At 45.2% G+C, this 15,441-nt stretch overlaps 1 protein-coding gene across 2 annotated transcripts in view; it reads left to right on the plus strand.

The window, feature by feature from the left end:
* zgc:110158 (uncharacterized protein LOC553590 homolog) overlaps positions 1-15,441 on the plus strand; it is an 83,251-nt gene that overhangs the window by 22,300 nt on the left and 45,510 nt on the right. For both annotated transcript variants that reach the window (XM_060929494.1, XM_060929485.1), the window contains exon 4: positions 48-132. In XM_060929494.1, the coding sequence (XP_060785477.1) occupies positions 48-132 (85 nt within the window). The remainder of the gene's footprint in view (positions 1-47; positions 133-15,441) is intronic.

Raw genomic sequence — 15,441 nt, forward strand, 5'->3', positions numbered from 1 at the left:
ATTTGTGTTTTGAGTTCCTTAATGTGAAATAAAATCTGTCGTTGCAGCGTGTTCTGGGATCTGTACTGCGCCGCCCCGGACAGACGCGAGACCTGCGAGCATTCCAGCGAGGCCAAGGCCTTCCATGATTACGTAAGTGCCAAGCTGCTTCTGCGTCAGTGGGCGGAGCTAGAGCCCTGAGGCTCAGGGATGCCGTTGTGGAGAGGGCTGTCGTTCTGGAGAGATCGGGGTTCAGCGTAGCCCATCACTCACTCGCACTCTTTCTCTTACACACACACACACACACACTAGTGCCACCTTCTGGGCTGATGTGCTCAGCGGTTTCATAAACATCCTCCGACACGTTTCAGTCGTCCTCGTGAAGGTCAGCGCTTTTCCGACCACAGGGACCTCGTCTAGATGGACTTCTGATAAACAAATACACAGCGAGCGAATGCGCAGCGAGGAACAGGGATGTTGGTTGGTGTGCAGGTCACACACTCCATCTGCGCTGCTTTGTGGCATTCTCTGACTTTCAGCATGAACTTGTGGAGCATAAATGCGAGCAAAAATCCCAACTCGGCTACGTGCCGTGCCGTAGTTCTACCCTCGCTCCCGAAAGGAAGGAGGGAGGGAGGGAGGGGGGGCACGCAGTATCGTCCATACTTCCGTCCATCCGAGACTTTTTTTTTTTCCTTCTCAGCAACCACAAATCATAGCCACTTGGTACCAAACTTCAGCTTGGGGTTCGATACCGCGTGTACCATTTTCAGTGTGTCTTTTTCGTAGCCCGTGCCTCGTCGTAACCAAACGTCTCGGCTGATTTGCTGGCGTTCGGGTTTAGCGTTATCATCAGTGATGGGAATAACGGCGTTAGAAATTAACGGCGTTCCTTTTTTTAGTAACGAGTAATCTAACTAATTACTTTTTACATCGTTATAACGCCGTTCCCGTTACTTACAATAAAATACTATGCGTTACTTTATTAAAGCTGCTCTCATCTGGCACGCTGCTCGCTCAGCCTTTCTTTACTCTGCTTTCGTGTGGGGCGGGGAGACACGAGACAACGGCACAGTAAGCCAATCAGAGTAGATTTGGACAACATACGTAGGTAGGCCACGCCTACTGCACGACTGCGCGCTCTTTCAATCGGAAGACACAGCGATGGCGAGCGGTCAGCCCAGCACTGCGCTTTCACACTGGAAATACAGCCATTACTTTTCATTACTTGAAATAAAAGGCAAGAGTGTTTACGTGCAATGCACATTATGTCGAGGAACAAAGCGTTTGTCCTCGTCAGTGGCCAGTAATTAGTAACATAATTTTAATAACTACAAAAATATATTACATTTGATAGATGTCTTATCTCACATTGTCCCACAAAAATATTAATATAGTGTAGATAACATTACTAATCGGTTCTGTTAAGTGTCCATTTCAGTCATTAAACACATTTAACATTCACTTTTATTATGATTACACTAATTGAATTTGATTTTTTTTTTGAGGGGGAACAAAATGTAACGGAATAATTACTTTCTCTGGTAATTAGTTACTTTTATGACAAAGTAACTCCGTTACTAACTCAGTTACTTTTTGGGAAAAGTAACTAGTAACTATAACTAATTACTTTTTTTAAAGTAACGTGCCCAACACTGGTTATCATACGTCCCGTCTTTTTAATTTCATCGATAGATAAATAGATTGCCCGAGCGCTTGCGTCACTGCGCCTCGTTTAAAGCTAAAGAGTGTGCGTAAGAATGTGATGTAATGATGACGGACGCACTCGCCGAACGAAGAGAAATTTCTTCTTCTGTGATCGCGGCTTGAAACAGCTTTCGTTCTCTAATCATCAGGGCCAGACAGTGGTAATGAGCTGAGCGTTTATTTGGTGAACGCCGGTCAAATTCGATTAATATAGGCTAAGCGCTGCTTTCATCGCCAGAGGTTCTGATTATTATTATTTTATTTTTTTTCCCAAAGCATCGCCTTAAATGCTCTAATCACAACAGAGAGGAGTTGTGTGTGTTTTCTAGTAAAAGTCTCTGAGGATTTTTTCCTTTATCTCTTTAAAGCGTCTGTTTTCCCGCGTGTATTTCGAGAGCCATGGCGCTCAGCAAGGTCCACTAGCGTGTCCTTGACTCAGGTGATTTATGATGTGTTTAACCCTCTGCCTTTTTTTTTTTTTTTTTTCCCCTCCTTCCCCCCACCCCGGCCAGTTGCTTTGTGCAGGTGTGTGTTTGTTTGTGTGTGCGGTTCATCCCGGCCGTCGCTCTCGCCATCACCGTCTCCCACTCTGTCCTCCCAGCCTTCTGGGGAGATAATGGACTACAGTGCTCTAATCTCCTAATCCCGGGAGCAGTTGAGGGGCTAAGCCGAGGGGATTTGGTGGGATTGGAGGCCTGGCCGAACGCCAGAGGTGCCTGGTTTCTCCGCGTCCCCGCCATAATGAGCATTGATCGGACTGTGCGCCATTTATCACAGCTGTCCTGGAGCAGGCGCTCGATCTATGAGGGGTCGCCTTTCTCATCTCGCCGCTCCACCACGGCTCGCGCTCCGAACCGAGGCCTCGTTTTGGCTCGCTGTTCCCAAGACGCCGTGCTCGTAAATCCTTACAGGGCCTCTTAAAAGAACAAAAGATTCAGTAGCGAGTGTTTTGGTGCGGCGTTTTGTTCAGATTAAAGCTGCGCTTCTTTCTAAAGGGGGGTCTGGCTGGTTATAGTCTGGCGTGGCTCCACCGTGTGTGTGTGAGCTTTCGTACCTTTTCCTTCAGTTTGAAGATGGAGAGGTCTGTCTGCGGAGTTGTTTGCGTTGGGCCCGTGTCTCCATCTGGCTCTGTTGTCTTTCTGTTTGGAAAGAGAGACGGAGAGACAGAAAGACACACAAACACATGCTTTCCTTTCCATCTCTTTTTTTTTTTTCTCTCTCTCTACTTCCTCGTTATTTTCTTATAGTTATAACCAGGACGAAACGGTGCGCTTGTCAAAATCTCTTGTACGCTCTGAGCACTCTGCTTCGGCGGATATCATCCGGATGGAATTTAAAAAAAAAAAAAAAAAGGCGGTATGGTGCGTCGTATCGATTCGGCTGAAACAAAACCAAGTTTCGTGTCTGCTACATAGAGAAAAGTATAGCTTGTTCTTGCACAAACCATTTGTTGGGAAGCATTAACTAGAATTCCACCCGCTCGTGCGTTTGTTCTGCCTTCGTTACATTGGTCTCGTTGATTTTAATCGATTATCGTTTTCGTTAACTCGCTTTGCGTTTCCGCCGCCGCCGAAGTTTCAGACACGGGAGCGAAGACTCGACTTCGGTCACAAGCACCTGATTCTAGTGAGCGGAATTAACCGTGCGAAGGCACGCTGCTCGAGGAAAGTTATCAGCGACGAAGGGTTTTTAAATGGCAAGGCTTTAATAACTTAAAGGGGTACCGAATATAATATATACAGTTGCTGATGTGACAAAGTAACGTATTCTATCAAATGTATATACTAGAAAACAACGAAATATATCTTGGTAATTGTAAATATAATACTTTATACGCTAAACCGCACAAGAGTCGCCATTTTTAAAAGACCGTGACGTCAGCGCTACCCACTGCGCTAGCGGAACTCTCCGAAATAGAGGAGAGAAGCGTGTAATCATGGCGTCGGGCGCATCAAGTGAAAGCGACAGCTCTGTCGAATCATACGAAGAGATCCCGCAAGACACACTGCAAGCAGGCTATGGCTTAGAAGGGTACCAGTTTGAACCTAGGAGAGGTACTATGTAGTGGAAGTTCATTATGTCTAACTATTAAAGCTGTTTTAAGTTCGTTTCTTAAGACAAGGATTCTTTAAGATGTTACCTTGTTGACGGTTTCGGCGAGAATCTTCCGCCTTCTTCAAAACAGTCACCAGATGTCGAGTGGTGACGTGCCTTATCAGCTGATGTTACGCTACGGAGGCGTGAACGTCCCGCCCCGCCCAATTTGACAGGTAGTTCACGCCTCCTGCTGTCAGGTCGCTCCCCCAGGACACATCTGGTGACTGTTTTGAAGAAGGCGGAAGATTCTCGCCGAAACTGTCAACAAGGGAACATCTTAAAAAATCCTTGTCTTAAGAAACGAACTTAAAATAGCTAGGAGAGGTACTCTCGACTCCGGCGATGAAAGAAGAGAAGAAAGCTCGGATGACGGCGAGGATGAGACTGATGCTGACCATGGGCATGGCAAGCGTGGGGCAGAGCGTCTGCGTGCAGGTGACACGGCGTGGTGTTCGTGCGGAAAATGTAACGTGGAGTTGCTCACGAGTCCAGCAGAATTTATTTGCTGCAATGAGATAGGCGCCACCCGTGGACTTGCGAAATCGTCGCAAGAGGCAGAAACAGGTATTTCACACGTGCTATTCCCAACCTCAACGAGCCAACACAACTGGGCACGTACATACGTCACGCAGAGAAAATGAACGTGCGTTCTGATTGGATAAAATTAATATCATGGCGGGCTGTTCAAACTGCGGAAATAGTTTGCTCGAGCTACTTTCAAAACACTATAACTTTCCAACCTTAGAACAAAAAACTTTTGTAAGTCTTGAATAAGGTTCGTTAATGTGTGTTTTATTGTTCTATTTACTCTATATATTGCCCTCTGTTCCCCTTTAAAAACCTTCGATTTCATAAAATCGGTGAAATTTAGTTCTCTCTGAAATGTGGTCATTGTGATGATGCTTATTTCTGTAATCTCTCACAAAATATCAGGCCATTCTGTGGCTGGGAAGTTATTTAATTTATTTAATGTGCATGAAATCGCTCGCTTCGTGCAGACAAGAAGTCCACACACGCAGGTTTACCTTTGACCGTGCACGGACACGAACAGCTGATCGCACCGAGGTGCTCGCAAACGCCGATGTTTGGTCCTGCGTTTGTTTCCTTTCCTTCGTATATAACATAACGTCGTCTTCTCGCTTTCTTTCCGTTACTGTCGTCGGCCTTTCACGTTTCATTCGCACACTCGCGTCCTCCGTTTTTCTCTCCTGTTTTCAAATTCGTATCCCACAACGCCTTGCGCGAACGGGGAAAGCCCACCACGTGATGGTGGCATGACGTAGTATCTTGTATTGCGTCATGGTGAAGCAGGAAAAAATAGTGTGGCCACGTGGCTCTAAATTCATGAATTTTCCTGACGTAATTCCGTTACTGACTTTTTTTTTTCTTTCCTCGTAAAATATTTTGCGTTCAGAGTTAAACACAGCCAATTTTTTGAGGCAGGGTCAAAAGATACCCCATACGGCGTGAAATGTTTATTTAATACTATTATCTTGAGTACTGCAACTAAAAAAAAAAAAAACACACATTTTGGTCTGAGCATGTTACCGAGGAACTACTCAATGTTGCGGAATGTCCACGAAACACGTGTAAACGTTCGAACATATTTAGGCCTTATTGTAGTGGAAAGTTCCAGAATGTTGACACTGGAGACTCCTTCCAGAAAGCCTCCTGAGAAAAGGAGATGATTACTACGATGTGAGCCCACGTGAACACCTTGTCACTTTCTGGCCAGTCAGAAAAAACCTCTGGCTCCCAGATTGCACCAATCATCCCGATAGTGCTGTAGCCAGGTTTAAATCCCTCTGCGGCCCACTGCTTGTCTTTGTACCAGTGTAAATATTTTGGTTATGGTGTGGAGTAGAAAGTGCGCAGCGATGTTTATTCAGTCATTCGAGTAATCAGCCAGCATGACGTCAATCACACCATCGCCCAAACCGATGGCTGTGATAAGGCGGGCCGTGTACGGACCAGGAGCTCGACTGTGCCGGATTTTCACCCTGTGCTTCTCTCGCTTTCTCACGCATACACCTCTCTCTCTCTCCCTGAAGAAGATTGATAGGGTAATCTCGCTCTTTCTCCATGATGCATGCTCACTCGCTTGCGTGCTCCGGGGAAACAGAGAAGCGCGGCCAGCATGATAATATCCTGGGTGGAGGAAACGGAAGATGGAGATGGTGGCCATCATCAATCAAGTTCCACTAATTCTACTGCTTCTTGGAATAAAAAAAAAAAAAAAATCCTAACGATAATGATCCCAAGTTTAACCAAACAGCAAAACAATTTTTGTGTGGCAATCACAGGGTTAAAATGCTGTTTGCTTCTCCGGGGCCCTCCGAGCATGTTCACTGCAGATGTATGGTTAATATTTGATCCAGTGGATGAGTCTGTGCTCTGTGTGTGTGTGTGTGTGTGTGTGTTGATACGCTGAAGAGAAAGCACGAGTATTCCCATCCTTTCCGTTGCATCTACATCTGTTACAAAACATAACTCGAACTCGTCTTGTGCTTCAACCAGCAGTCTCCAAAAAACCGTGAGTTCCCGTCATCGCTTAGGAGCTATAAACAGTCTTGTCTGGAGAAGCGGAGGTTGCTGTAGAATGTATGCGAGTCCAGAGGAACTGGTTGCGAGATTTCTACGAATCGCTGAAACGTGTATGAACGATCTAATCGGGCGCTACGATTTATCTAACCATGACTGTACGGATCACGCGTGCAACGTACTGTCGTACCCTGTACCCATCCCTGATTTGAGGATGGTTTCTCTTGTGGCTTTGGAAGGGTGTGGGAGAGGTGTGCTGGCTCGCTCAGAAGGAAAATAAAAGGGTGTGGCCAGTAAGATATCCATCCATCCATTATCCGTAACCGCTTATCCTGTGCAGGGTCACGGGCAAGCTAGAGCTGCTGACTATGGGTGAGAGGCAGGGTACACCCTGGACAAGTCACCAGGTCATCGCAGGGCCAACATATAGAGACAAACATCCATTTGCGGTCAATTTAGAGCCACCTATCAGCCTAACCTGCATGTCTTTGGACTGTGGGGGAAACCGGAGCACCCGGAGGAAACCCACGCAGACACGGGGAGAACATGCAAACTCTGCACAGAAAGGTCCCCGTCAGCCACTGGGCTCTGGAACCTTCTTGCTGTGAGGCGACAGTGCTAACCACTACACCACTGTGCCGCCTCCAGTAAAATATAACTCCGTGCCGTTTGGGTAAAAGGCCACCAGTAAAGGTCAAGAAAGTGTATCAGAGTTGACCAAGGGCTGTAAGGCATAATTTTTGGATTTGCTAACAAGGCGAGTAATGCGGCAAAACCAGAGACAGGATTGTAGATAACGGTAGCGAGTTAGCAGCTCATTATGAAAGTGAACTTGTCTTCAGACAACCAGGATCACATTGGCAATGACGAGCGAGGCCTTGAGATCTGCACCGTGTTGGAAGAAACTCACAATCGGGAGGTTGGGACGTCTCCAGATGATGTTTTTGTTCAGCTAAACCAGGACCCTCGAGAGGTCCGATATTCCACAGGGAGGCAAAAGAAAAGGCTGGACAACCAGGGCACAAGATTTGTTGCATCTTGCAGATTCGTTCCCGTTTTCCGTCTGTGGCGACCGCTTCGCTCTGCCTTTCCAAAACTCCTTCTCTCGTCGTGTGTTGGCAGGCAGCATTGGCACTAGACCCTTGGCTCTGTCTGCGTCTGGTGCTGTTCTAGCATCTTGGCCAATTCTAGCGAGGGGGGGGGGGGGAGGATCGTGGAGGAGGAGGAGGAGGAGGAGAGTGCAAGTACATCAGTCTCAAGTACCAGCTGCCCATCCAACCTCCCCCCCCCCCAAAAAAAAAGCTGCCCTTTGAAAGATTGTGTGTTTGTGTTTGTGTGCGAGTGTGTTCGCGCTCTTGTTTGCTCGCTTGCGTGTCTCCACACAAACACGCGCACTCTCGCATATGCGTGTGTTTGGCCACACGGCCCGTGCCAGGCTGCTCGGCGGAGATGAGAGGCAAACACTCTACATCTGTTCCCACCCCACTCGACGCGTTCAGACACACTCGAAACGTTCATCACGTTCTCGTCCCCAAAACCAGCGCGCCCCTTGCTCTTTCCGAGCAAATCCGTCGCCTTCTACCTGGGCTCGCTTTCCTGAAGCTGAATATCGTGCGGGTTGGGGAGGCGAATTAATATGGAATTAACGTTTACCACATTCACACACTTCGCTAACGTGTGAAGAAACCACCTTCTCTTGCCAAAACGATAAGTCTACGAGCAAAAAAGATGAAGCGCCATGTTTTACATTTGAGTCGCAGATACTTTTGCAACCTGGGGGGGGGGGGGGACGAGTAAAAGGAAGTAATTTCCGAGGCGAATAGACGTTTCTGATCTCGCGTAATGGCTTGTAAAGTAAGCAAGTGTTGTAATAACAAGGACGTAAATGATGCGAGCAGAGAATGTGTTCGTTCCTCTTGGCTGAAAATGATCTCAATTTATTTGAAATCCGAGTGTGTATTCGAGGGCTAATAAATCAGCGTGTGCAATCTGGGATGCTTTTCTGCTCACCACGGTTGTACTGAGTGATTTGTAAAAACGTTTGGGCAAAGTTCAAGCTAAAGGGAGAGCCTTCTTAACGTTCCAGTGTGAAATATATGTAAATATTGGATCAATCAAAGTGGTAATCAAACAGGGAAATTGGTGTACACACACACTCTCTCATATATGCTCCTGCTCCCTAATTACTATTTTTTATCCCTGCGACTTCTTACAGCTTCCCTACTGACCACGCCACCACCTGGTGTGTGTGTGTGTGTGTGTGTGAGAGAGAGCAACAGAAAAAGAACACCTGGACCTCTTTCAGTTGAAGCCACAAACTCTGCCTTTTGTCAAAGTGCAAACGTTTGTAATGAAGGAAAAACAGACGTCGTGCTGAAAAAGCCAACTGAAAGGTGGAAGTTCAACAGTTACGACGTTGGACCCCATGTCCAAAAGCTCATGAATCCAAATCCCAACATCTTAACCATTTGAATGCCTGGATTGCTTTGGATCTTCCATACCAGTCGATGCTAACGTCGAGAATCTCTCTGACTTGAATGAAAGCGGTCTTCCTGTAACATCCGTCGTGAGGAGATGAGCCGCGCTGGTCAGATCCGCTCTACCCCTGTCTGGGTGGACGGCCCTCGGCAGCACCACTATGCTAACGAGATTTAATAGATTGTTCAATGTCAACGTGGCTCGCTAAGCTCACCACTCGTTTAGCTAGCTTTAGCTATTCGTATTTGGGTCGCGGCGGGATGGTCTCTCTTGATGGTTGACCCTTAAGTCTGTTTTGTCGTAGTTCTCCGTTTGAAGGATAAGCTGACCGAGCGTTCATCCGCTATGTGTATTTCATGTTACCATAAATGATTTTTTTCATTATCCAGCCCCAGCCTATAGTGAGGAAGGCATATCGCTATCGCTCGGGTCTGTAAACATTTTAGTTTCCGGAGCATAACTCTAAAAACTATTAGGAATTCTTTCACAAAACCTGACGGTTATGTTAAGTGACTTGACATTTTGGGATCTCTGTGATTTTTTGTTTTTCCATATTTCCATGGCAGCCATTCAACTTAGAAAAATTTGGAGTAGGGGTTTCATGTCGGGGCCAGGGGGATACGTCATCTCCTGATGACTCTCTTGTTTTGAAGTGGCTATAGTGTATACAGGTTTTAATTAACAGTAGTGCTTGAAAGTTTGTGAACCCTTTAGAATTTTCAATATTTCTGCATAAATATGACCTAAAACAACATCAGATTTTCACACGAGTCCTAAAAGTAGATAAAGAGAACCCAGTTAAACAAATGAGACAAAAATATTATACTCTGTCATTTATTTACTGAGGAAAATGATCCAATATTACACATCTGTGAGGTGGCAAAAGTATGTGAACCTCTAGGGTTAGCAGTTAATTTGAAGGTGAAACTAGAGTCAGGTGTTTTCAATCAATGGGATGACAATCAGGTGCGAGTGGGCACCCTGTTTTATTTAAAGAACAGGGCTCTATCAAAGTCTGATCTTCACAACACGTGTTTGTGGAAGTGTATCATGGCACAAGCAAAGGACATTTCTGAGGACCTCAGAAAAAGCATTGTTGATGCTCATCAGGCTGGAAAAGGTTACAAAACCATCTCTAAAGAGTTTGGACTCCACCAATCCACAGTCAGACAGATTGTGTACAAATGGAGGAAATTCAGGACCATTGTTACCCTCCCCAGAAGTGGTCGACCAACAGATATCACTTCAAGAGCAAGGCGTGTAATAGTCGGCGAGGTCACAAAGGACCCCAGGGTAACTTCTAAGCAACTGAAGGCCTCTCTCACATTGGCTAATGTTAATGTTCATGAGTCCACCATCAGGAGAACACTGAACAACAATGGTGTGCATGGCAGGGTTGCAAGGAGAAAGCCACTGCTCTCCAAAAAGAACATTGCTGCTCGTCTGCAGTTTGCTAAAGATCACGTGGACAAGCCAGAAGGCTATTGGAAAAATGTTTTGTGGACTGATAAAACCAAAATAGAACTTTTTGGTTTAAATGAGAAGCGTTATGTTTGGAGAAAGGAAAACACTGCATTCCAGTATAAGAACCTTATCCCATCTTTGAAACATGGTGGTGGTAGTATCATGGTTTGGGCCTGTTCTGCTGCATCTGGGCCAGGACGGCTTGCCATCACTGATGGAACAATGAATTCTGAATTATACCAGCGAATTCTAAAGGAAAATGTCAGGACATCTGTCCATGAACTGAATCTCAAGAGAAGGTGGGTCATGCAGCAAGACAACGACCCTAAGCACACAAGTCGTTCTACCAAAGAACGGTTAAAGAAGAATAAAGTTAATGTTTTGGAATGGCCAAGTCAAAGTCCTGACCTTAATCCAATTGAAATGTTGTGGAAGGACCTGAAGCGAGCAGTTCATGTGAGGAAACCCACCAACATCCCAGAGCTGAAGCTGTTCTGTAAGCAAAAGGTTCACATAGTTTTGCTACCTACAGATATGTAATTTTGGATCATTTTCCTCAATAAATAAATGACCAAGTATAATATTTTTGTCTCATTTGTTTAACTGGATTCTCTTTATCTACTTTTAGGACTTGTGTGAAAATCTGATGATGTTTTAGGTCATATTTATGCAGAAATATAGAAAATTCTAAAGGGTTCACAAACTTTCAAGCATCGCTGTATGTTTATTCTGTCTTCGTTCACTGGATATGAGCAATCGTGCGCTCTGATAGCCTACTAGTAGAGTAGCCAATCAGCTTATATTCCGTGAGTAGAGAAAAACAAAATGGCGGCGCGTATTGCTGAACCAACATGGAATGAAAGTATTTGATGTTAAGAACGTATCTTATTTTTCACAAATTGCTACCGTCATTTCGCCGGTTTGTTTACGTTCTAAGCGGAAATGATTTTGCCGGACGTTTTGTGTGAAGTTTTTATGTATCGAATTTGCGAGGGGAAAAAAACAGTGCCTTCACTCAAAATCCAGTTTAAACGTGGATAGAATAAAACAGTTAAAACAGGTGCTACGTGCCTCATTGGCGATCAGCTCATGTACGACTGGATTTCATGGAATAACTGTTAAATATAACGCTGACTTTGAATGACGTTTCATCGTAATTTCCAGCCCGGAACTTTTCAGCATGACTGAGTTATATCAAATACAATTTCGTGAACTATTCGTCTGAACTTGTGTAAAAATTTGACCCGTGGATTGGAGAAGAGCTTCCCAGCGCAGCTCGTCCAGTCATAATCGGTATAACCAGTCTGCAAGCAGCACGCCGCGCCGCATGAGTCAGTTTCTATATCGATAGAACGGTTCTCCTCAGACTGCCAGCAGACATGGTGTCATGTTTTGCAGAAGCCCAGCTCCTGTTCAGCGCGGAGCTGGGAATCTCAATGCCCTCGATACGAGGATGCTCTTAGAAAGGGAGTCGTTCCATTGATTCGTGATTCATAAATATGAGTCACTTTCATATCAGCACTTGAAAGCAGCGTAGCTTTCGGTTGCGGCGTAGATTTCCCGTTGTTTCAGAGCTGGGTGTTTGGGTTTCCAGAGCAAATTCCGTCCGTAAAGTCGATCAGGGTAGCCTGAGATTTGGAGATGAAGCTGAGCCAAGAGGGGAAAAAAAAAAAAGAGAGAGAGAACTTTTTCAGATTATTTATTTGTTCACAGATAGTCAGCGTTTTTGATTAAAAAGATTCCCTTTTTCTGGTTTTGTTTGATTTAAAAAAAAAAGTAAAGACGAAGCGTTGTCTGAAATTATAATAAAACAATCCAGAAATTATCACTTGACTCTTTTTGCTATTACCGTTGTTGTTGTTGTTGTTCTTATTCTTATGAAAGGAATTTGACCCCACTCCTTCATACGTGAGTCTGAGCATGCAATCTAAAATAACGGCTATTTATAGAGACAGGCAAACAAATGATGTAATGGTTTGGTCCGTTTTTTCCTTCTCGTCGTCTCTGTGCAGATCAAAGATCAACATGGATATGTTTCTTTCGTGACCTCAGCCTTCGTAGTCATAAAGACTACACGTACATGGTTATACACAAATGTGCATATCGCAAACCTTGCCCTTGCGTGTTTTTTGTCCTTGTTCCTTCTGGTTTAATGTTCTCTCAAAGTGTGTTTCTTGAAATTTTTCCGTATCCTGCGGACACACACATGCGCCCCAGGTTGTGTCTGAGCGACTGCATTAAAGTCTCGGATTTACTGGCTGGGTCGAACGACGGAGAAAGGGCAGCGTGTATGTGTGCGCGCTTGGATTGTATTTGAGATGGCTGTACATGGGAGTCGTGTTTTCATTAAGCACGTCCTCATAATCAGTTTTGGATGTTTTGCGAAATCTTGAGCGTGCAGTATTGTCAACACGGACACCTCACCATATTGCACAACCCTCATGTTCCATTCTGGAGGAGGCTCCATGGGTAGGCAAGAATGTTTGGCAGCAGTTACTCCCCTGAGAGCAGATGAATAAGGAGAGCTGTCTTTTAAGAGAATCTCCACCCTGAAGCACAGTAAATATGTGTACGCCGAAATGGTTGCCATCCCGGCGCTAATTTCTTGCGCAGCGCTATATTTGTGCGACCTCGATCGGCATGGGTTACAGCCGGCTTCAGAAAACATAAGAAGCCCGACGTAAACTTTTTCGTCAGAATGATGGACGGACTCGAATTCCCAGAATGCAGTGCCGCGGAGGCTTTGCTAGCTGTCCCGTGGAGCAGCCATCTTGGACTTGGAGGTCAGGGTTGGTCGGTTCTAACGACTTTGCGAATCGGAATTCCGGACTGGGAACGCAGAAATTCAGGCTTTCCAGTTCAACTGGAACGCACCATTAGCAATCGATATGAAATAACGAGCAGGGTTGGCGTGAAAGCTTTGGAAGCTTTCAAATTTTTACGCAAGTACTGAAGTACTTGCGTAAGTATTAAAAGTACATTTTCTGTCAACGCGTTGTTGTATTATTGCCACAGCGCTTACAAAACCTAACGCCTCTGAAGCAACTGACTAGCTTGTACAACCTGTCGAATAAACACCGGGTAGAATGTTGCAAAATGAAACGCAACTTACAACCGAGCGGAATCGTCAATAAAATACTAGCTAGTTTTTTTCTTTGGCGACGTCGTAGCTATAGTAATTATGCAAGGTCACTTTGACGTTACCAAAGACAGAAATGTGAATTCACAGAATGAACGCATGCTGCGCCGTCATGGTGGTTTAACGTTAAGCTAGCTAGTCAGCGAGGCTGCAGCCGACATGCTAGCAAGCTCTCTTCAAACTCGAAATCATATTGGGTAGCTAACGTTACTAGAAAAAAAATTTCTACGTTCTGTTTATTTGGCAAGATTACGCTAAAACATATTTCTGTATAAGTTAACGTTATTCGTGTTGGCGCAAGTCCGTTTTTACACTGTGTAAACGTTACCCGTGGACAAGGTTGTGGCAACTTGGCGGGCAAACCCATAGAAAGTCATTTGATTAACCAGACTGCGTAGCTACGTTTGCAAACGTTATCGCTAGCTCTAAAGTACAAACAACTTCATTGCAAGCGTCCTCTTGGAATAAAACGTTTACATACCTCAATATGTTCCCGCAGGTCGGACGGCGAGTTTTCGAAGGCCGTGATGATGTGGTTCGTTTCAGGCAAACAATTTAAAACGAAACGAGCTGTTATAATACCCGTTACTGGTTTACCTCTGTCTGTCCGCTGCTATGAATACGGTATTGTGGGAAATACGGGAAGGTGTGGAAGTGAAATTTAATTAAAACCTAAATCTTTTGCGCCGTCGGTCATAAACACTGATCTGGAAGTCATTTCGGTTACCCGAAAGTCCTGAGTACTCTCGATTTTAACACCAGCTTTAGTTTAAACCTGCGAGCGAGTCAGTAAACGAGCACGCTTCTAATAAAAGTCGGATAGACGCGTGAAGAACAGGGCCGAGCTGAGCGGCCCAGCGCCGCCCACCTGATGCTAACAACGAGTGAAAGCTGTTGTGTTAGACACCTGACTGCGCCAGCCGATCCCTATAAATGCTCCTTCGTTAGCGTTTTCAAGGCCTGTCCTTTTTCTTTCACAGGTCGACTCCGCCAGACGTCTATGTCGTCTTTAAAGGGGGGGAAAAAGCGTCCAGGCCCGTGATCGATAATCTTTTAAGTAGCATTGATCAAAGCCATTTGCGTTTCTGAAATGACTATCGAGCTTGTATCGCTGATCAGCGGCGCTGAATGCGAGCCATCCAGCCGTGTTATTGACCGCACGCGCATAACATTTGTCTTCATTGTACGTTTTAATTATTCATGGCCACGTGACGGCCACAGGTTTTTAGCACTTTGGTGGGGACAAAACGATGACCGTTTTGACATTATTGGGACGTTCCCATGATGATAAAGGTTTTTTGTTAATCAGTTAAATAAATAAAAAGAGAAATTTCTTGTTTGTTTTCAGCTCTGCTCCTTTTCTGACACACACACACACACACCCGCTTTTAGTTTATTTAAGTGCACAAAGCGAATAGCAAGCTCTTACTCTGGCCAGAAATACAGAAAACAAAAATGTTTAAGAAATCTGAAATAAATACGAGCTCAAAGTCAGTACATCGGCCGGATTCAGACGTTTAGTGAGTCGTATTCAGCAGTTCGGGATGCCTTTTTTTTTTTTTTTCAAATTTTTTTTTATTATTTGTCCCACTGAACACGTGGTATTTTTGCAGTACTGCAGCTCGGTCCTTTGTTTCCGTTTGTCCCTTGTGCTTTAGCTTCGGATTTCGCAGAAGTAACGCAACAAATCGCTGAGATTCTCTTCTGCCCCTTTTCCACCAAAGTAGTTCCAGGGCTGGTTCGGGGCCAGTGCTTAGTTTGGAACCGGGTTTTCTGTTTCCACTGACAAAGAACTGGCTCTGGGGCCAGAAAAACCGGTTCCAGGCTAGCACCAACTCTCTGCTGGGCCAGAGGAAAGAACCGCTTATGTCAGCGGGGGGGGCGGAGTTATTAAGACCAACAACAAGACCACGAAAGATCGCCATTTTTAAGTGACGAGAAGCAGCAGCTGTACAAACGCGAAGTCATCCATTATTATTGTTGCTGCTGCTGCTTCTTCCGTGTTGTTTTTGCTTCGATATTCGCGCCAAGGTTTA

Source organism: Neoarius graeffei, chromosome 1 (assembly GCF_027579695.1).
Source record: "Neoarius graeffei isolate fNeoGra1 chromosome 1, fNeoGra1.pri, whole genome shotgun sequence".
Classification (NCBI taxonomy): domain Eukaryota; kingdom Metazoa; phylum Chordata; class Actinopteri; order Siluriformes; family Ariidae; genus Neoarius; species Neoarius graeffei.